The sequence below is a fragment of the Micromys minutus genome (assembly GCF_963924665.1).
Source record: "Micromys minutus genome assembly, chromosome: 12".
In the NCBI taxonomy this organism is placed as follows: Eukaryota; Metazoa; Chordata; class Mammalia; order Rodentia; family Muridae; genus Micromys; species Micromys minutus.
The window spans coordinates 57513812-57536605 of NC_137981.1; the positions used below are offsets into that span (position 1 = coordinate 57513812).

The 22794-nt window shown below is 47.1% G+C and overlaps 1 protein-coding gene across 1 annotated transcript in view; it reads right to left on the reverse strand.

Annotated features, from left to right (window-relative positions):
• Positions 1-22794, reverse strand: part of RNASEH2B (ribonuclease H2 subunit B) — a 38456-nt gene that overhangs the window by 15375 nt on the left and 287 nt on the right. The window contains exons 2-5 of the mRNA XM_080926429.1: positions 8152-8223; positions 6223-6330; positions 4218-4294; positions 1551-1665 (exon numbers count right to left, since the gene is read on the reverse strand). Coding sequence (XP_080782555.1) covers positions 1551-1665; positions 4218-4294; positions 6223-6330; positions 8152-8223 — 372 coding nt within the window. The remainder of the gene's footprint in view (positions 1-1550; positions 1666-4217; positions 4295-6222; positions 6331-8151; positions 8224-22794) is intronic.

Consider the following 22794-nt stretch of genomic DNA (forward strand, 5'->3'; position numbering starts at 1 on the left):
AGGACTTTCCAAAATTAAACCAAGATAACAGATCTACAAGTAAAAATTAATTTATTAGCAAGAAATTGCAGCAATAATAAAATGTCTCCCAACTGAAATGCCCAGACGATGGATCAGTTGCTGAATTCTCCTGCAGGGCTGAGGAAGTAGCTTCACTGCCCCTCACATTACTGCAGAAGACTGAAAGGAGAGACAGTACCAAAGTCACTTCATGAAGCCAGCACCTGCACCCAAACTGAATAGGAAATACAACAGAAAGTTACCAAACAGCCATGAGCGAGGGCCTAACAATTCTCAATGAAACACTTGTGAACCAACAGCATATTAAAGGCACCATTCTCATGGCCAAGTTAGCTTCATTCCACATGCGAGCTTTATTAAACATGCGGATCGGTAAGTTTAATACCAACATATAAATAGACTCAAGACTAGAAACCACGTGATCTTCTCAACAGATGCAGAAAGGGTCTCTGACAAATGCAGCGTCTTTCCATGAGGGATAAAGAAGAATCTAGAGACGGGACATATTCCAGCACAGAAGACGTGCACGGAAGACGACAGACAGCCAGTATTTCCTCGGGTGGGAGTGAGGTGAGGGGGGAGTGAGGTGAGGGGGGAGTGAGGTGAGGGTGGGAGTGAGGTGAGGGGGGAGTGAGGTGAGGGGGGAGTGAGGTGAGGGGGGAGTGAGGTGAGGGGGGAGTGAGGTGAGGGAGGAGTGAGGTGAGGGGGGAGTGAGGTGAGGGAGGAGTGAGGTGAGGGGGGAGTGAGGTGAGGGGGGAGTGAGGTGAGGGGGGAGTGAGGTGAGGGGGGAGTGAGGTGAGGGGGGAGTGAGGCGAGGGGGGAGTGAGGCGAGGGGGGAGTGAGGTGAGGGAGGAGTGAGGTGAGGGGGGGAGTGAGGTGAGGGGGGAGTGAGATGAGGGTGGGAGTGAGGTGAGGGGGGAGTGAGGTGAGGGAGGAGTGAGGTGAGGGGAGAGTGAGGTGAGGGGGGAGTGAGGTGAGGGGGGAGTGAGGTGAGGGGAGAGTGAGGTGAGGGGGGGAATGAGGTGAGGGGGGAGTGAGGTGGGGGGAGTGAGATGAGGGTGGGAGTGAGGTGAGGGTGGGAGTGAGATGAGGGTGGGAGTGAGGTGAGGGGGGAGTGAGGTGAGGGTGTCTACTCTCTCTTCTTAACACAGTGCTTGTGTCTCAAAGTGCATGACACACGTGAGTGGAAATCACCTGTGACAGGACCTAGACCTATGCCTCCAGCCTGCTTCTCGGGTCCACATTCTGTCTCCTGGAAGCCACTGGTGTCTGTTTCCTGGGCTAGGCTGAGGCTCAAGTCCAGAGTCATCCTTGACTCTCACCCTCATGTGAGCACCAGTATATCACCAGATGCAGATGGCTCTCCGTCAAAGCAGCTTCCCCCCTCTCGCTCCCCCCCACCCCCCAAGCTCGGTGCAGTCTTCCAACCTTAGCTTCTTTAGAACATACTCCATTCCTCAACTCACCCTATTGGAAACCTCACAGGTCCACTCGACCCCAGCCTGATTTCAAAGGCCTGTATGCCATACCTTTTTCCTCCGTCACATGCCGAAGGGACTTCTCAAGCCCAGGAAATCTCAGTAGCAAGGTGCAGTCTGGAAACATGTCATCCACTACAACCTGATCCAAGGGCTGATACTTCCCCTGAAAGGAACATCTGTGTCAGTCAGGTGGCCGACAGCCCACACAGAATCTTCACATAGAACCCGAGCCCCTCATTCCACTGAAGAGCCTCTAAACTGGGAATGGTTCAAGGGTCAGGACTGAGCTCCTCTTGTGAGGAGGGGGTTCCAAACAGCAAGCATACCCCCTTGATGGTATGGTCGCTGTGTGGAAAAACAAATCCCAGGAAAACAGAGAGAGAGAGGATGGAAAAGATGGTGGGGACATCTGAGGATGGTCCAGCTATTCCACATAAAAAAGAGCCAGCTGAGGACTCATAGCAGAAGCTTAATACAGGCCTAGAACAAGCTCAGACCAGACTCAGAATATACATCTGCTTCCCTGTCTCCACTCCAGGGCCAATGAAGGAAAAAAAAGACTCTCTATCCCAAAAAGAGTATTTCCCGAAGTGAATCCATCCCTCTGAGAGCCGTCAGCTGAGGCTTCCAAACTAGACAGTTGAGACCTAGGTACCAGGAAGGCGCAGGCAGGCTAAGACAGGCCAGACAGACAAGCTGACACAGCCTGGCTGTTAGGAGCCGCACAGACATTCTCAGGTGCGGTTTCTTGGAACTTCACCAGTGGCAGAGGAAAGAACATGTGATGAGAACAGTCTGATTAGGGAGCCAGGCTTAGGAGCGCGAGCACTGTCTGCCCAGCTCTCTCTCTGCCTCTCCGTTTCCCAGACCAAACTCCTGGAGACAGACGTTTGGTTTTTCTCTGGCTTTCAAGGCCAATCCTCTTCCTTCACAGTACATGTGATAGCTTGTTACAGTTAGGCTAAAAGGCCAGAAATGCCTGACCGCCATCTTCTGCCATCTAACCCAGGTCCCGGAGTGACATTCTTTAAGTCACTACTTGAAAGTTTGTTTCCCATGACCAACCAGCATCTTTACACTTAGCGGCTCTAAATAAATAATACTGTAGTATATTCTCCATCGAAGTTTCATTATTGCTGCTATAGTCTTATTTTCTTTGCCACATATTCATGAAAGAGTAAAGCAAATTTGTTCTAAATATAAAGTTAATGAGAGTTTGTGAATTGAGAATTTAATATATAAACCTACCATGAAAAGCAAAAAAAAAAAAAAAAAAAAATTGGTTTAAGGATCAAATTGGTCCCCAAGTTGAAATCTATATTCATAATGACTCTGAGAGGCTATTTGCAGCCCCATCATGTTGACATGATTCTGGTACCTGAAATGATGCTGAGCAAGATCGGGCTCTTGAGCTGGAGTTAAGGCAGTGACACCAAAGTGCCCCAGCTTATGCCGTGTTCTGTTTTTTTTTTTTTTTTTTTTTTTTTTCATTAGAGATTTTCTTTACTTACATTCCAAATGTTATCCCCTCTCCTGGTTTCCCCTCCAGAACTCACCTCCCCCTCTACCCCTCCCCCTGCGTTTATGAGTGCTCACCCACCCACCTACTCCCTCCCACCTCCTTGCCCTGACACTCCCCTACATTGGGGCATCAAGACTTCACAGGACCAAGGGCCTCTCTTCCCGTTGATGGCTCATAAGTCCATCCTCTGCTACATATGCAGCTGGAGCCATGGGTCCCTCCATGTGTACTCTTTGGTTGGTGGTTTAGTCTCTGGGAGCTCTGGGGGCGTCTGGTTGGTTGATATTGCTGTTCTTCCTATGGGGAAACCTCTTGGCTCCTTCAGTCCTTTCTCTAACTCCTCCATTGGGGACTCAGTCCAATGGTTGGCTGAGAACTGCCAGTTTCACTTGAGATATCCCTGCTCCGTGGGGCTAGAGAGATGCTCAGAGGTCAAGAACATTTGCTGATCTTGCAGAGGACCAGAACGATGTGGGAGCTAACAGTTGCCTATGGCTCCAGTTCCCAGAGCAGTGATGCTCTCTTCTGGCATCCATGGGTACCAGGCACACATACACATAAAAGACATCTACTTAAAAATCCACACAAACAAAGACAAGAAACAACTAACCAAACGAGTAAAACACTCGATGTCCTAGTAAAAGCAATGAGTTGTACTTAACTCTGGACCCTGAATGCAGGGTCTTCACTGCTCTGTGTGAGGAAGTACACATACCAAGATTGTGCTGTACCACCTCAGGCACAGACATCGTCAAGGACAGCCCTAGACTGAGTGCTGAGAGAAAGGAGCTTTTGCTCTGGGTCCTCAAGTCCCGACCGCACACACACGTACGTTAATTAGTCAGCATTTACTAGGCAGAACCCAGTTTACCTACTTCTCAGATGCACACCTAAGAAGGTAAATCCTTCCTTCCTAGCCACATTCTTAACAGTCACAGCTAAGCACTTAGTGATAGGTTTTCATTGCTATGCTCGGCTACTCTGAGGCACAGAGTGGCAAGCTAGGCCACTGAGGTCACAGGAACCCAAGCCTGATGATCATCAGGGTGCTGCTTCTTGGGGACGGCAGGGTACCCTGGCACTCTCTGATATATGTGGGGCACCTAGTCTGTGACTGAAGCACACCTTAAAAAAGAGAAGAGGTCTGCTTCTCCCCTCCCCCCCCCCACAAATGCCCCTAGTGGGAAGCTCACCTCTTTGCCAGCCTTAATGAGATAGTGAAGGAACAGAAATAAAGGATCCATGGGTGTTGCAAAGTGGAGAAGGCCCCCTGCAGGAGAAAAGGAACAAAAGAGAGGTGTATGCCTTACAAGGACCACTGGGTCATCTCACCCCTTGGGTGAGCTGTACCTGAAACCCCACCCTCAGACATTCCTCTTGCTCTTGCCCGTGACATCTGCTCCTGTGGCAGCACATGTAGCAGCTTGTGCTTTGCATTAGCAAACTCTGGTGTCAAGAAATATCGTGGTCCAAGAGCTCTCATGTCCCGCAGTTAGACTGCCTTTAGACTAGACCCCCAGGAGCTTTTACTTTAAATGGCTTCAAATCCCCAAGTGACGAGAGCTAAAATGGCTTTTCATTTCAACATTACAGTCATTTTCTACAGGTCTCACTGGAGAGTAGAAGTGTGGGGGCACACATGCGGGGAGCATGGAGAACTGTGAACCAGAGAGCGCAGAGGGCCATGTCAGTCTGTGAAACTACAGAGCCACCACCTCCCGCGAGGGTGAAGCCCTGGGAAGGCCCGGGATGCCCTGGAGCGTCTGCTGTGGCCACGGCTGTGGACTGCAGGTAATGAGCCAGGCTCCCTGTAGAGAGTCCACCCACATGACGCCCTGCCTCAAGAGACAGAGTGAGCTACACAGGCCAAGCAAGAACCCCTCCTCTCTCAGCCACAGAGCCCTCCTTCCCACACCCCTAAGGAAAGGTTTGGGCACTAATGCAGCTCTAAGCAGTTCTCTTGCCTTCCCCAACCTTTTAATTTTGGTTTTAGAAAGACACATGCTTATCTTTAATATCTAGCAAAGCAACCTGTCTACACAGGTAAGAAATCCTAACCTAAGTTGTGTTGGGGTGCAGTAAGCAGATAATTAATGTTATGAGAGCATTTGACTGCTCTGAAAAGCTGGCCGGCCAACAACCCATCAGACTCTGAGCTCATTTCAAGTGACACCTCCATTATCTGCAGGAAGTGGACCCAATTTCTGATCTGAGTAACAACCTCCTGGTAGCCTGGACTAACAAAATGAAATGAGACGGTCTTTAAACGTCGCTGAGAAAGAGTGGTCTGTGAGCCAGACTGCCTCGGCTCCACCACTGCCTCCCTCGTTGTCCAGCCAAGGCCGCTAAGTGTGCAGGGGCAGGAGCTGGCGCTCTCATGCACTGCCTCAGAGTAGGCACAGCTCCAACAACGGAGAGGGACAGTGTACTTCCCACCTCCAGAGCTATGTGCAAACCACACATCCAAAAAAATTAGGTTTTTCCTTTATTTTTATTTATGTCTCTGTGTGTGCGTGCACACCCATGCATGTACACTTGAATACACGTACCCATAGGGGTTCAAGAGGGCAGCATTAGATCCCTTGGAGAGGGAGGGACCATGCCCCCCCCTTGGTCCTTAGCCACAAAGTGAGTGGTTTTGCTACACGGTGCCACCATTAATTCATACCACAAAACCAACTGGCACAAAGAACTGTAGACTAAAACCTCCAAACTGTGAGCCACAGAGCAACTTCTCTCCTGATGAGTGGGTAGTCTAAGGTGTGAGTTTATTATACAACAGTGACAGGAAGACTGGTTAAAAGAAGGCACCCAGCCTACAGAAGAAACCATACTTAAAAAGTTGTTACATTCTAGCATGTTTTAGAAATTGTATCAGTTTGCTCAAGAAGATAATATGTTAAAAATTCCTCTAAAGGAAGTGTTTCCGATCAACCCAGCCTGCATTCAATGGCACACACACGCCATCTGGCTCCTGCAGAGGATGTGTTGGTGTTTTAGGAGATAAATCAGAATTGTCCATTTAACATGTGACAATCTGACTCAAGCTTCACTTGATCCAAACCCTGTCTGATACCCAGGAAGGCTCCCATTTCCACAGTCCAAGGGGAGACGAGAAGTATGTGTTTAGTTAATGGTTGGGGGGAAATATATAATATATATATATATATATGTATGTATGTATGTATAGTTACGTACCTGACTGAACGGACTGATTGATAAACCAAGAATGGTGTTTTTCCTTGAAAACCTTTATTTCAAACAGCTGCTGTAGACACATATCAATTAAGTAAGTGGCTCCTTCCCCTGTAACACAGGTGAATTTAGTATTCATCACTTTTCACACCTACACACACACACACACACACACACACACACACACAGAGAGAGAGAGAGAGAGAGAGAGAGAGAGAGAGAGAGAGAAGATGCACATCAAAAATCTATCCAGCAGTTCCAAGGAATGTTGCAAACAGGAACTAAACACAGAGTCAAGCTCTCTGCCCGCAGTGTGCCCAGCAAGCCGATGAACATTAGGCGCAGACACTGAATTCAGCTCTATAACCCTTACTGACCTTAAACCATCAAAGTGAAAGGCACAAGTCTGCTACTGGTTCAGACACGTGTGGGAGCTAGTGCCTGCGTCTGTCCTATGCCAGCATGTAACTACCTACACAGGAGAAAGACTGGGAAAAACCCTCAGATGTCACCAGCCACTCTACTGAGAAAGGGAAGGACGCTCTTCAAGTTTAGTGAACTGGATGGGATTTTCCATTTTATTCTTTTGAAACTGGGGAGGGGAGGGAATAGGGGTCAGCTCAGTTACCGGGAGAGCACTTGCCCAGCATGTGCCAGGTCTGGGCTTCAATCCTCAGCAAATCAGCTGTGTGGGAACAGGAGGGGTGAAGCCTGTGCATGTCTGAGGACTTACCCCTAACTCAGAGCTCACGTCTGCTAACCACAGAGCCAGCCATCTCTGGAATCTCAGCATCCCATGCTGAGTGTGACGTGAGAAGTTACGGAACCCTTATTACACCTCTGCTGCTGGTCTGTATGTGGAGCAATCCTGAGTTTGCCCCAGAGGGGTTTTGTGAGGACTGAGGAAAATGAAAATAGCCTGCATCTCTCAGAGCACTACCCACGGCAGTCAGTGTTCAGCCCAGCCCGTGTCTGTGGGCATCTCCATGGGATCCGGGATGCAGGCGCAGCTTCTCTGGCTAAGAGCTTTAGAATGGGATCACCCAGAGCTCCTCCCAAACCCCTCCTCCCAGCTCCAGCTCCAGCCCTGCAGCTCAGCAGGCAGACTCAGTTTCACTTTGAAGAAAAATGCTAGAGGAAGGGGCAGTGTGTTTGGCTTTCTTCTGTTGTTTCACTTTCTCTGCTTTCCATATCTTTCCAATACTGCCTCATTCACTGTGAGGTCACACAGTCACGGGGGGGGGGGGGGGGCAGCTGTGATTTAGTGGCAGCAGGGGTTTACTCAGATCCGTACAGGTCAACGGAAGTGGAATCCTTTGTTACCACATGGCTGAGTGCACTGTAATACTTTCGCCTTGGAATTCGAAAACACAACTGAAAATCTGCTGAATATAAAACTAAAATGAACTTACCTACCAATAAAACATAAAGCTTTCCAATATGCAATGACTTGAATAATGGGGGTGGGGTAGGGACGTCCTCTTTTGGTCAGAGTGAAAGAACAGCTAAAAAGGAAGCAGCCAGAGCAGTGACATGTCAAAGGCCACCTTCTGCGCTTGTCCCTCGGGCTCTTCACTGCACGCCACGGCGTGAACACAATAAGTGCAGGCTAGTGTTGGGTGAGCACCCCTAGAGAAGCTGGCTTGAGAAAGCCAAGGAAAATGAACCCATTCCCAGGAAGGACACAAACACGCCGCGTTTCTAAGTCACCAGCGTTTCTAACGACAACATTCTGTGGATGAAAACCAGAAAAAAGATATTCTTTGCAGTGTTTAGCGTGATTTATCTTGGGAAATGCATCCCTGGTGTGTTTCCCTGCAGGAGGCCGCCGTAAGCTAACCCACAGGCACACAAGCAGGTGAGCACTCCACGGTCTGCGTGGTGCTGGAACCGCTGGAAGCCAGTGGGGAGGACAGAGGGGAGGAGACCCACCTGAGTGCGGGTTGGCCAGCTTTACGAACAGGAGGCCGCTCTTCTTCTTCTTTGAGGCATCTTTTAAATATTCTGAAAGTAAACGGTGAGTGGAAAGTTTAAAGGCAGCTTTATCCTGTTTTTCACTGTTCCGCTAATTCAATTTTTCCTTCTAAAAACTTTGCTTTATCATTTATGAGCCATGTGATCCTCAGTAGACAACTGTTTCAATGTCAGCTACAGTGAAACTTGAAGTAGGTTTGATTTTCCTCTAGGGGAAGGGATGAGGGGCTGTCTCTAGAGTCAGCAGTCCTAAGCTTTGTTACCTCAGCCAGTGCCCTCCTCTCATGTCTTAATCTCCTTTTAGAAGATGCTGATGACACTATCTTTTTCTCTTTACACTTAAGCCAAGTAGTCACAGGCACTCAACATAACCAAAGAGAAATACAGAATAAACCCTACATATCAGTATGAATATTTAAAATCTCTAGGTTTAATTCCCGGGGCCAGTTAATCTCATCCCTTGTCACCTCAGCGGTGCTGTCATTTAAGAACACGTCCTTTATCCGCGAGACAGTGACGTACTTCAGCTCTACCTTATTCCCACTCTCAATATGGAGAGTCTCCCTGTAACGGCCATGTGTGTGCTGTGTGCCATACTTCAGGACGCCTCTTCCTCGAACATATGTGTGTTCTTGTATTTTCTGTGGATGTGTTCAATTTATATCTAGGCAATTCAGAATATACTCGGGGGATAATGGACTGTTAATAAATCTAACTAGTTTTCAGTGGGCTGGTCATCTGCATTGAAACTCACCGAGTGGAAACCTTCACAGTAGCCACTCGGAGAGAGACTGTAGACATTCTACGCGGATCCACTCATCTGTCTGTCATCCTGCCAGACCTCAGGACTTTAGTTACAATGGATTTACCTTACTCTGTGGAATCAGGTCGCTGCACTGTTTCCTCTACAGCATGTGACTGTCAAAGTCTTAATTACATAGATGAAAACATGAAAACTAAGATGATGCCACCTTCCATAGACCGAGCAGCACAGTCAAAGCTCAACACAGACACCAAAGAAACCAGCGACACCAGGCAGCCAAGGAACACAACCCATCTACACAAGAGCACCCCAGGAACATAGTCTCGGGGCACACCTCGCCTACACAAGTGCACCCCAGGAAGGTGGTCAAGGCACAAGCCCATCTACAGAAGAGCACCCAGAGGTCTTGGTGAGGAACTGAGCCTCCTCCCTTTGTCCCTTCTGTATGCACACAGACACTGCAAGCACGTTCCAGCACTGGCTTAGCCAGAAACAGAACACAGCTTCTTCTTGAGCTAACAGGAGAGGGCTCACTGAGAATGTTCCGGGGCCCTGGGGCAGACGAGCGAGGCAAAGTCTGGCTGCCTTGGAGCAGACACGAGAGAGCAGAGAGCTCCAAAGACGGGAGGGTGATGGAGTCCACGTGGAACAAGGGTGAGAAACCTCAGACCAAGCGTGTGCAGCAGGGCTTCTCTGAGTAGTCCTTGGGAAACTGCGCTGAACTTTCCCACGCACAGGAGACGCTCTCCACAGAAAACAGAGATCCCAACACACACCCATTTCCCCTTTCTTCATGATCCCAGGGCATTAAATGGTAGGACATTCAACAGGTACTTGGAAGGAAGCAAGGACTAGTCGTGACTGACAGCTGCTACGATCTTGTCACGGGGAAGACTTTTAAATGATCTCAGTTGAAATGCTAGAGAAGCAAAGCCCAAAAGAAAGAACGAATGGCAGAAGATACATGAACGTGAAGATCTGGTAACAAAAATGCTCCGAAAGCATAACAACAAACAATTCAAACCCAATAATAAAAAGAAAAATCTTAAAGCAACCCAGGGAGGTGGTGTGTGTGTGTGTGTGTGTGTGTGTGTGTGTGTGTGTGCATCATAGCATGCACAGAGAGGCAAGGCCAAGGATGACAGCTAAGCACGTGAAAACGACACACGCCAGAAGAGAGTCCAGAGACATCCATAAAGTCAGCCAACATAGTTGTAAAGAAACTAGAAAAGGAGGGTGGAAAATGAAACTTCAGACACACAAGAGCTGAAAGGAATATCCAGGAACACACACGTGCACGCACACACGCACTCACCACAAGGAATGCTAAGGGAGGTCCTGGTGCAGAAGGACCAGATGCAGGAATCTAAAGAGGAATCTGTGTGACCCAATAAGGGGAGTGTTCTTCTCCCTTTACACTTTCTAAGGACTGTCGACTGTTTGTTCGGGTAATTCAGAGTGCTGACACCACATGGACATAGGAAATGCATGACATCAGCTTAAGTCCAGAAGAGATGAAAGGACAATATCTGCGAGTTCCTTATGCCATTTGAGAGGTGGTAAGGTAGCCACACCAATTAAATATGGACAAGAAAACCCATTGCAGTCACTAAAATTACAAAACCCCGAAATTGTCGCAAATAAGACAATAAAGGAGATAAAACAGAATTGTAAAAAAGTCCTTTAACTAAAAGGAGGTTGGATAGTCACAAAGAACACACATGATAAACTAGAAGCAGCAGGACAGACCCAACCCCAGCTACACCAGCAGTCACATGCACGTGTCGATGGGTGTGACTGCCAGGTCCCAGTGATAAGCAGGAACCCAGACGGAATCAAATAGCCAGAGGAAAACTGTTTGCTGCCCACAGGAAGCACTTGTGGACATAAAGATGGGAAAAGAGCAGTAATAAAGAAAAGCAGATGCTAACAGACCTCACCAGGGAACTTAAAGTCACTCTGACAACGGAAGGGTCACTTAACTAAGAAGGCGGGACTTTCCCAAATGCTTCCTCACCAAACACAGCAGCGGAACAGGAAAGCACACGTGGACAGGAACCTCTGGACACTTCATCCTGGCAGGAGCTGACCCGCCCCCAGCTCCCTGAGTCTGTTGTAAGAATATCACAGAAAGAGAGGGGCGCAGGTTCACCTGTCAGAACTGGGTATGATTCTTTCTGGAAGGACACCTCTAGACTGAAATGTAAATTAGAAAGTTTGGTCGTGTTAGAACTTTCTAAAATACCAAAGTGTCTCCTATCCCATGTTTCTTGCCTAGCGAGTACGACTCTCTGTCCTGTGTCTGAGGCACGGGAAGCTGACAGCCTCCCCACACAGCTCCCTCACGCCTCGGCACAAGGGCAGACCCTTCACTGGGGACTTGAAGTATTTTGACTACTTATTTTTATCATGAGAAAACTGTATTGAGTGTTTCTCTTCGAGCTTCCCCATTCCTCCAGAGCCCCAAATAATTAAACATTAGAATGCCAAGTCAACTAAACAAAACCATTTCTAGAAGCTCTCCGAAGGCAACAATGTCTTTATCTTTGAAGATCTTCGGGACATCTGCAGCTATGCCACCCCCACATGCTGACATTCTTTCTGAACAAAGCTGGGCCGCACAAAGATGTCTAGTTGGTGGGGGGAATGATATTTCTTCACACAACAACTGGCTGCTGGACTGAATCAACATGAAATTAACTCCAAATGGGCTAAATGTTCAAAGGTGAGATTACCAGAAGAAAATACCTGTGTTTGGGGCTGATTAAAGACACTCTGGGGTCTAATTCCAAAAGAACAAAGGCCAAGTTAACAGGTGGGATTACATCACACAAAAGCTTCTCCACAGCAATCAGAGAGATCAAAAGAAGAGACCAGCAGTCCAAGGAGATGTTAATTGTGTGTTCCCAAAAGAACTCAGATGCTGATATAAAAATGAAGTTCTTTTATGTACTACAGAGGTTTCAAAGATAAATTTGAAAAAAATCAGGCAATGATTTTTTTTTTCCTGACCAAAAATCCTAACAACAAATTTCCAATGACAAATGCCACCAGGACCCAGCCTCTTTGGCTCCCTTTAGCATCCTAATGGGACAGTACCAACCGCCTACTGGGCCTCCTCATTTATAGACTGCATGCAGGTACAGCAGCAGGAACACCAGCCCTCAGTCCTGAGCCACATCTTCCTCAGCTCTTCTTTGTTCTCTCTTGCGCTGGTTCCCGCTGGGAATGACACACAAAGCTTTCCCCCAGCACATGCTTGTCCCTTGTCTACTTCTCAACTTCTGCCCATCCGTCCCTCTGGTCCCTCACCCTGTTATCCTCTAGTCCCCGATGGCCCGTGAAGGACTCTCCTGCTACAATCTGGCGGCCCTGGCACAGAACTGCATTATCCAAAGGAAATGGAGAGCATTCCATACATTTATTTTCCTTAAGCACAGGTAAAATAAACTTATTTGGCATACATTATTTACCCAAAATACTTCCACTGCACCACACACATAAGAAACACGCTGCCACAATGTCGTCTGTGGCTTTTTATCAGACGGAGACAGTTCCCTGTTCTTAAACTGCTGAGGACGTCGTGCACGAAAGGGTGTTAGACTTTCTAAAATGCTCTTCCTGTGGCTGAAATGATTGGTCTTTATCAGCAGGACATATTTTACAATTTGACTCAGCCCTTTCTGAATAAATTCTACTTGCTCATATATATTTTTTCCTCCTGGATCTATTTGCTATTTGTTTAGGATTCTTGCATTTATGTGCATCAACTATAAACTGACTTTCCCTGTAATGCCTTTGCCTGCTTTTCAGGGTAATACTAGTCTCACGGACTAAACCGGAAGTGTGCCTTCTTTTCCTGTTTTGAAAAGCCCTTACAGTACTGACCTTACTTTTCAGTGTCTAATAGAATTCTCCAATGAAGTGAAGCTGTCAGGAATCAGGCTTTTTCTGCAGAACACAGGCTAATTTAACCTCTTCACTGTGGTCTCTTGAGATCTCTTTCCTGAGACCTGATTCTGTAATTGTTCTATCCAGGAATCTGTTGGTCGCATTTACAATACATACACCATTCCTATAGTCCCTTCCCATTTCTGTGAGGTCAGTAGCAATGTCCCCTCTTTCACTGCTGTCTTAGACTCCTTTCCCAACCCTGGTCAGTTTGCCTAACAGTCTGCTAACTGTTTTCCATCTTTGGAAAGGAGCTAACTTCTGCTATGCTGATGTTCCCGTGTCTGACTCTCCTTTTCTTTCCTGTGCCCATATTTACTTCCTCCCTTTGCTTTGCTGTGGGGCTAGTGAGCTCCCCTATGGTGGGAGGTGAGGTTCCCTATGGTGGGAGGTGAGGTTCCCTATGGTGGGAGGTGAGGTTCCCTATGGTGGGAGGTGAGGTTCCCTATGGTGGGAGGTGAGCTCCCCTATGGTGGGAGGTGAGGTTCCCTATGGTGGGAGGTGAGGTACCCTATGGTGGGAGGTGAGGTTCCCTATGGTGGGAGGTGAGGTTCCTGGCCCTGAGGTCTTTCTACTTTATTAATTTCATAATGTTTAGCTCTGTATCTGTCTAAGCACTGTCATGGGCATTTCATAAGTCTGTGTTTTATTTTTTTTTTCCTCAAAGTTGTTTTTTTAGTTTCCCTCATATTTTCTCCCTTGGATTCATTGGTTGTGAATGTTTAATTTCTGCATATTTGTGAACCCCCCAGATTTCCTTCTGTAATTGTCTTCTATTTTCACTGTTCCTACAGAATGTATTTGGTATATTTTTGATCATCTGAAATGTGTTTTAGGACCTGTTAGGTAGGATTGACTTACAGTGCTGGCTAAGTCTTCTTTGGGGGAAAGCTGGGAGATCTTCATGTCTGATCCCTTATGAACACCTCTGTGTGAGGTTTCAGTTATGTCTTCACTATTCAGACGGTTTGCTTAGTTCTCAGGATAAATTCCTGAGTTCTGATTAAAACCTTGGTAGAATAAACTCGGCCTCCTCTAGGGCCGGCTCATCAACTGCTTGGCTCACCCTCAGGACATAATTTCTGTTAATGCACATCTTGTGTTTTTAAAATAACTAACATTATGTTAGATAAAATATAGTAAACGTGGCAGTTCTGGACATTATCTTGTCCTCCCCTAACTCCTGAGAACTGTTGCTGGTTTTAAGTCACCTCAGTGACTGTCCAGTCTGTGTTCTCTGCAGCCAGTTAAGATGGCTCTGTTCAGCTACTTCCGTGGTTAGCACTGAGCTCCAGTAAGTCTTTGCTAAGGCACCTAGTTCTCCACATGTTCCCTATAAGGTTTTGTCCAGGCTGTTTGCTGGACTTGTATAGTCCTTGCAGAAACTATGATGATTTTACAAATGACCTAGGGACTAGGACTTTTCCCAGAGAGCAAGCTCTGAGCACCAATCAGGTCAGATAGTAACAGCGTCCTGAAGGGGAGTATTTTCAGGAAGCCACAACAAAGGTCAGATAAGAACAACGCTCTCCAAGTACGGTTTTGTCCTCTCTTTTCTTTTCAGCTTCAAACCACAGCTGGCCTGTTCCTTTATTACAAGGCTGCTGGTTTTCCCTGCAGACTGGGGAGATGGGAACAATTTCCAGCTGTCTAATGAGACTCAGCTGGGAGAGCCTGAAAGGGCATTTGTTGTCCCACCTGCGCTTCTTCCTAGCTTCCAGGAGGCTGGCTGTCACTGCAGGTGATCTGACTAGGTAGGGCCCCACAGCCTCCTGCGTTTGAATGCTTGGCCCATAGGGGGCACTATTAGGCCTTGTTGGAGTGGGTGTGGCTTTGTTAGAGGAAGTGTGTCACTGTGTAGGTGAGCTTTGACGTCTCCTATGCTCAAGCTACGCCTAGTGTGGACATAGTCTCCTTCTGCTGCCTGTAGATCAAAATGCAGAACCCTCAGCTCCTTCCTTAGCACCATGTCTTCCTGTAGGCCTGCAGGCCGCCATGTTGATAATGGACTGAAGCTCTGAGACTGTCAGCCAGCCCCAACTAAATGTTGTCCTTCATAAGAGTTGTCATGGTCAAGGTGTCTCTTCACAGCAATAGAAACCCCAAGGAAGACACTGCACCTCAAAGGCCAGGCATGACAAAGACCTATACTGGTGCACATCCCTTATGTCTGGAAGTCTCACCTTGAATCCCACAGAGAAAACTGCTTCTGCCTGCAGATGAAAGGCTCTATCACACCTAAGGAGTTTTTGTTTAAATCTGGAAAACCCTAAGTCATGCCACAGCTGGTTCTTTGTCTACCAGACTTGGAAGCGCCTTGTTTTTCTCTTAAACTTCTCTTTTACTTGTATCCAGAAAGATGAAAAACATGTAAATTGATAAAGAAAAAAAAATAAAAGCCCACAAGTACACTAAAGGACTGACTTTTAGTGCAGAGGGATATGGTGAGCAAAAGGGCTCTGCAGAGCCCCAACTGTTTCTCCAATGATGTCAGCAGAGAACATGGGGCCTGGACTCATAAATGTCCAAGGTCAGTCTCAGACCTTCTCATCACCAAGTAGTGTGGCCTTGGGCAACATAGTGAACCTGCCTGTGTCTCAACTGGTTAACAATGAAATGGGTGTAACAATTCATTTAGAGGCATTTGTCAGGCCAACATATGTGTGTGTGTGTGTGTGTGTGTGTGTGTAAGTTAAAAGCCACAACTTCCAGAGAGCTACTTGGCCTAGAAAAGGTTAAGTCGGAACCAGGTGGGTCTTGTTAGACTATGTAAAACCGAAGATAATGTAGTTTCTTGCACACATTCTCAGTAGATCTAGTGTGCACTCTTCAGGTTTAGAAAAAGCTCAGTAAGAAATAGCAAGAGCAAGTTTTCATACTTAAAGTCAAACCTCACTTTTCTAGAAACTGTCACCGTGTGAAACGCCTCCCACCAGGATTAGGAAGAGCGGACGCCACTTCTGCTTCTGGGCCTAGAGCTGCTGTGCTAACGGAAGGTGGGTCTGATACAATGCAGGACTGACGCTGCAGGGCAGTGGTAGCTACGACTTCACTCCTGTCCATGATCGAAATAACTAAAATGCCACAGGCTGAAGCTTGTTTCTCCTGTAAGTGTCAAGTTGTCTGTCTCCCTCTTGTCATGCCACGCCAGTAGATCAATACCAGGAACGGCAGAGGAGAGGAACTTCCAGGAAAGCGGGAAGGAAATGAGTCAAGATCAAATGATACCTTAGGAAGATGGCGGCAGTCTGCTCTGTGACGTAAGAAACATCTAAAAACAGTCAAGTTTCACTGATAAGAAAACCAGTGTCTATTAGGAATTCTATTCTCATCTACAGAAACTCCGAGTTACCTGAGGCACTTGGAGAGAGCATGGTAGGCTCCGACACAGATGTCAGCGCCCCATGACACCGGGTATGTGACACAAACCAGTGTCATACTCCAGGGTCTTGCAGCTTTCAAGACACTAACTTCAAACGTAACTGTATGCTCTTCTTCCCAAGATGCCAGGACTACCATCGGCAAGACCAAGCCCAGGCTCCTGGCCTTGAAGCCGTTTCTTCACAGGCTAATGAAGAGCAAAGGTACATTCCCAGAGGATGCTTCCCACTGATGGGCTTCTCTGAATAGAACATCCCCGAGGAGCTTCGGAGACAAAAGGAAAACCAGCCTCCGCCAAGACCACAGCAAACCAAGGCTGTGGTTCATCAGCAGCAATGTTTCTAGGACTGGCCGGTCGAAGGAGAGGAAGCTGGTAAAGAATTCAGGTCCACAGCTGGCTCGGAGCCATCGAGACCAGCGACATGTACAGCAGGAACTTGAGGTATGTGGGATACAGGACAATTCTGGAGAAGATGGGGCAGATCTGACTAAGGTGGCTCCAGAAGAGAGTGTTCTCTGGTCATCAAACAGAGCAGAGGGAATCCTGTCCCCACCCGCCACCTCTCTTGTGAAGCTGCAATGCCACCATGCAGGCAGAAAGGCCTTGGGCAAAGCAAAGGCCCTGGAGAAGAGCTTTCGGGAGGTGACAGTCTGTGCCACTCAAAGCCTATTTGTTGACCAGATGATTTGACTGTTGAGTTTTGGTTTCTCAATATGTACGGCAGCGATAATAAGGCTTTATTTAAACTGTTGCCTAAGGTCATTGTGAAGGTCAAATACCCTAACATGTAAAAGTATGTTGTAAAGTTGCAAGGGCGTTTTCTAAATATGGTGTGATCCCTGAGAAGATGAGGGTGAATTAAAATGAGTTCTTTGGGTCCACACACTCTGTACAGATAGGAAATATCCGGGAGAAGACTGCACATGTTAGAGTGTGTGGGTTTGCTTCCTTGTCATTATCCTCTAAGCAGTACAATGTAAAATGAAGCTACACACCCTTCGTACTTTGTTGTGTGATAATAATCAAGAGATGAATTAAAGCATATAGGTGGATTCTGTAGGTTATGCAAATGCATAAAGGATTTGAGTTTGGTGTCTACAGGGCCTCTGGAACCAAGTCTCCTACTCATCCTGAAAGACAACTCTGACTTACTACCACAACCCTATTCTCCATACAAATAAAGCTCTGGCACCCTTACAGGAACCAGAAAGACTACCCCTCACAGACATTCAAAGGACAGGCCACATGGGGTGTTGGGGCGTCAAGGTTTCTGGTGACAGTGGTGCCAGTGGCTACTTCTGGAGCTATCTCTACAAGCACCCCTCCTTCTAGGAGAGCCCACACACACTTAAGTCCACCATCTTGAACCAGAGTTGCTGTCTCCTAGCTACTGCCATGGGTGGTGGGAGGTGGGATCACAGAGACCCTTGGGGTTAATCAGACGACTGTCTTAGAAAATGACAAGATGGTGGTACCCTGCTGCTCTAGTTGAAGAAGGGGTGGACTTGGTTTAAGAAGTTATTAATGCTCAGAGAAGCAGAAAACCAAGGCTACCTGTTGCTATAGCACCCAAGTGCGGTTCATCCTCACCTGCTCTATTCAGCTGCCCTGCCACAACACAGGGCTGGCCCCACCTGGGGAAATATGAAGCTGCCAGGAGGCCCCAGAGAAGTTCGTGTCTAACGTTGCACCATGGCAGAAAACAGATGTTTCCATACAAGGCAGGCTCAGACCATTCGGACTAGTACCCTGCTCGTGCCAAGAGCAGAGGGAAGTTCGTGCAGGCGGCTGATCTCACATTCAACATGTTTTGAAGGCTCTCACACATCGGGCCTATCACAGTTCTGTGCACTTACACCTTTCTTGCAGAGATCTGATTTTCCATCTTTCTATTTCAGAGATAATGCACCCACAATGCGTACGGTCTTCTGGATGAAATGCTCCTTGCTTGTTATAATACAAACCACGCCCCTCACCACCAAAGCATAACTTGTAAAGTATGAGCTTTGTTTATCTCATGTACCACCACACGGGTGAAACAACAGGGCTTTCTCTGTTCCCTCACAACCTCAGAGGCCCTGAGAGAGTGTGAAGAGTGAAGGAAAGACAAACAGGAAAAGAAGAAAGTATTCATTTTGTGATCTATACAACAAAAAGACTGGAAGGAGAACTCCCAATAGTTCCTGGCTGACAGAATCACAAACACCGCATTTCTGTCTTATTTTCCTTTTCACTGCTAAAATGCCTGTACTAGCTATACACTGTTCTTAGTTTTTAAGTTATTTTTTTTAAAGCGTAAAAATTGTAACTGAAAGTTAAGGATAAAAATGAGATTAAGGAGTTAAAACAACAAAGTCAACTTTACAGTCAGTGAAGTAGCCAGGCCTGGAGGAGCACCAGAGAAAGACAACACCAGAGCTGTCATGAGCCTGTCTGGGCTACAGTGTGAGGCCTTGTCTACTGACTCCCCCACAATAAAAAAATGTAATCAGAATAAAACAATTCAGTGGGCAACCCCACAGTCTTAGCAAACCGAGGCCTTCAAGAGGGTTTGCTCTCCTTGGCATCAGCCAGCTACTTCCTCATGGAAGGCGCACGGGAGGACTGGGTGCCATGCAGCTCCGACTTCCTCACCTGCCCATCTCTTTCTTCTTCAGCACGAGGCATCCAATGGAGTCACAAAAAGTCTGAACAACTTAAAGCAGCTTCTGCCTTTCAGAGGCTGAGACAAAGGTCACTGCTGACGAGCTGATGGCTATCGAGGAAGAACATGTCTGGATTCCCTGCAGCTCCTGGATTGCTCAACACCTAGTTATTTATACAAAACTGGTAATCACACGCATGGCTGGCAGAAAAGGTACCACTAATGGGAAAGGCCCAATGAGGAGGCGTCCGTGTAGAGGTTACCTAGAAGATGGGTTTCAAGAGTGCCCTAAGCAGAGAGAGTGGAGATAGGATTGCAGGCAAACAAAAAGCCACCAACATTCAGAGAAAGAAAAGTTGGGCTGGAACACATAGCTTGGCCTTGTGGGAAAAAAAGTTGAACCTTGAATCCAGAGTAGAATCTGACCCAAGAGCGAAGACGGTGTTAGGGAAAACAGCACAGGAAGAAATAGAACTAAGGTGTTTTCTGAGTGAAAAACCTACTCAGTCTCTGGCCCTGCTAAAGGTGGACAGAGTGTGGGCATTAACACTAGCCCACCACCAACCAGCCCACTGCAGAAATGAGGAAGACAGACTACATGAGAGCAGCAATGTGTCCGAGGACACAAAACGGACAAAGCACACAGGCCACACACACCTGACAGTGTTGTTCATGATAGCCAGGCTCAGGCAGCACTGACTGAGCAGTCGCCCAACATCCCCGATAAAGCTCATGGCAAATCTCATAACAAAGCTCATGAAAAACCTTTGCTGTCCCTAGGATGCTATTCAAATTTTAAGACTGTGGCTTGCTTTCTTTTATGATTTTAAATTCTGCCCTGGAGGACAAATCTGTGGGAACCATAGTTGTTACTTGATGTCCCTGTCTCTTGGAACAATCACTAAGAGGACAAGATTACACCAACAGATTACCAACTGCCTGATTCCATCCATCACTTCTCCAGTCAGAAGCAGATCCGGCAGTCATCTGAGAAAGATCAGTGGGGCCTCATCAAGAAATGCTGTATAAAGACAAAGCCAGATTCGTGTGGAAGATGTTAAATGTGCTCTGTGCTAGACAGCCTAGAAACTGCCTGCAGGAAATGATGCGCAATCTTCCAAGATATGGATGGGCTATGTCCTCTACTACCTGCCAAGGGAAGGGCAGCTCTCACCACAGGCCTCATTCTAAATGCAAATGTGCATGCACACAAAAGGAGAGAAACTTACTTCCACTGCTATCCTGAGTTCATGTGCCAACCCTTAGGAAAGAGGAGAAAGTCATTGGTTTCCTGGGGTCCCTGACAAAGCCTTCCTTTATCCTGTATTTCACTCTTCTCTTCCTTTCTTGCCTCCAACCCACAACAAAGATATGTTTATACTAAAGTCTCTCCATCATTAAACAGGAAAATTAGCTCTCCCTTCTATGTCAGGTTTTTAGAAAATCTTTTACTGAGAACATCATTCTAAAATGAGAACCCTTACAATGGTTTTAATTCTTGTTTTGTTTTACATTTAGATGTCCTTTGTGGTCATCATGGCACCCCAACTAAAAAGCTACTGTCCACGAATGGCCAGGAAGGCAGGCCTGGGATTCCCCAAAAGGCTACTTGTCCTGTAGCCTCCAAAAGAACTGGTCATTACGCCTGTACTGCCTTGGAAATGACAAACAAGGATGCTTCCTTTGGAGCTTTGTAGTATCCCAAGGAAACTCAACAGAACTGAGGATTGGCTCTAAAGCCCCAGTTTGATCTGGGGACTTCTTCACTCAGAGGTGGGAGGATGGGGTGGAGGTGGGGGTGGGTGGCACTGATTAAGGACGGTTTTACTAAAGCTATGTGGACCTATATACAAGAGTCCTACATGATTTTCATTCTTCTCCCCCGCCACTCCCATAGTACCCTAGAGTTTCTCTATCTGTAGACATTTCCTGGGAGGTGAATCCTGCTAACAGTCCCCCATAACAGCCATAGGCAGTCTCCTGCCTACTCTATAGTCTGCGGATGTGCTCCTGGTTAACATTCACATCTGACCCAGCTCAGTAGAACTGACAGGTGAACAAAAGTTTGACAACAAGCACTGAGACTGTGGCCTACCATTTACCTTCTCTTTTGGCACAGGAGGGAACCTGAATGTAAATTAAATGTCAAGGGAGCATCATTACAGGTTAGTTGGCTGTGCCCTGAATGATGAATACAACACTCTGCTCACTTTCAGAACAGTGAACCCTCAAATAGTAACACCTCAGGCAGACACCACAGCAGCTATCAAATGTGTTTCCACCCTTAGAGCCTGCAGGTGGCATTAAAGGCCATCTGGAAGAACAGAGGACAGGAAAGGGTGAGAGGGTAAAAACAGGAGAGAGGACACCTTGGCTTTAAAGAGAAACCAGGCAACAATGAATGCCTCTCACCCCACCCCCAGTAGATTTAGCATGCCTATCACTTTGAGGGAGGCATGCAATATTGAGTTTTTCCAGTTTTGTGTCTGCTATGATTGTGACACACTTTAAGAATGAAATTGTCAATGAAACAGCCAAGAAAACAACAACAAAACACAAGTTTTGACCAACTACTGTTTGTATCTATATAGTATCAACATATTAAACTGCAGAAGACTGATTAAGGCTCCTACTATGAAAATCAATTATACTGATGTAACAGAAGGGTGAAAGGAGGCTCTCCCCTCCCCCATCTAAAATAAGGTGCTCAGCTAGCCTTCTGATAGATCACCGAAACCATGAACTCTAACTAGCTGCTTGGCTAAACACCTTCAGTGAGGAGGGTGCAGCTTAACTGGAACTCTTCATGGGCAGCTGGAGTCAGTCTGAATCAGTATCAACGGCTTCAGAAAACCATTCTCAGTACTAAAGCTCAACCAACGAGCAGCTTCACCCCAGGATACAGGCTCTGAAGAAATGAATGTCTATGCCCCCCAAAGGCCTCAAAAGAACACCGCCAGAGGTGTAACCCCAATAGCTGCAAACCAGAAACACCTAATGTCACCCATCCTCAGAACAGAAGTGGCATACATCGAACCAGAAGCGATTTAAAAAAGCAACCAACAAAACCCACGGTACTGACGACATGGACAGATCTGGTAGCCATGATACGGAGGGAAGACAGACAGACGAAAGACACAGAGGGCCAAACAAGCGAAACAAATCTGCTGACAGAAAGCCTGGGGTTCTCTAGAAGAGATATGTATGGGCGGTTAGCTTGAAAGCTACTCTACCTGACCAGTAGCATACCAGGCTCACCCAAAGTCCATACACTTGACTGTGTTTAACGCTGTACACAGAAGAGAAGCTATGCATTCAAAGTACATGTCAGGTTGCTACATCAGGATTATAAAACTCTTCATCATTGGATAGCTGTACCCTGGTGACGTGTATCTGCCGTAAAAATGCCCTGTGTTTGCTGAGCTAAAACTCAAAATTGAAGTGACTGTGGATCTTTCCTCTTCACCCATATTGTAACATCAAACGCATCATCTATAAAATGACAGAATGTTTCTGGTTTGCATTCCTTAACCTAAACTTATTTCACTTGCCCTCCTCCTAAGGCACCGGCTGTCCCATGTCCCCCACATGGCCTGATAGCTGGTCACTATCTGCAGGGATACAGAACGGCTTGGCTCTGGGATCTTGACTGTCACTACATTCTGTTATTGCTTTAAACCACGCTCAGCTCGACCCCATGCAGGCTCCCTTCCGCCTGGCTCCAAGGCCTTTTCCGAGCAGCAGAGCTGCTCAGCGCGGGACTACAGGACCTCCGGTCTGGGGCCGACGCTGAGCAGCAGATACCCAGTAACTTCCCGGAGTAGCAGAACCCCGGAGCTCCGCCGCCCTCCGCAGGCCGGG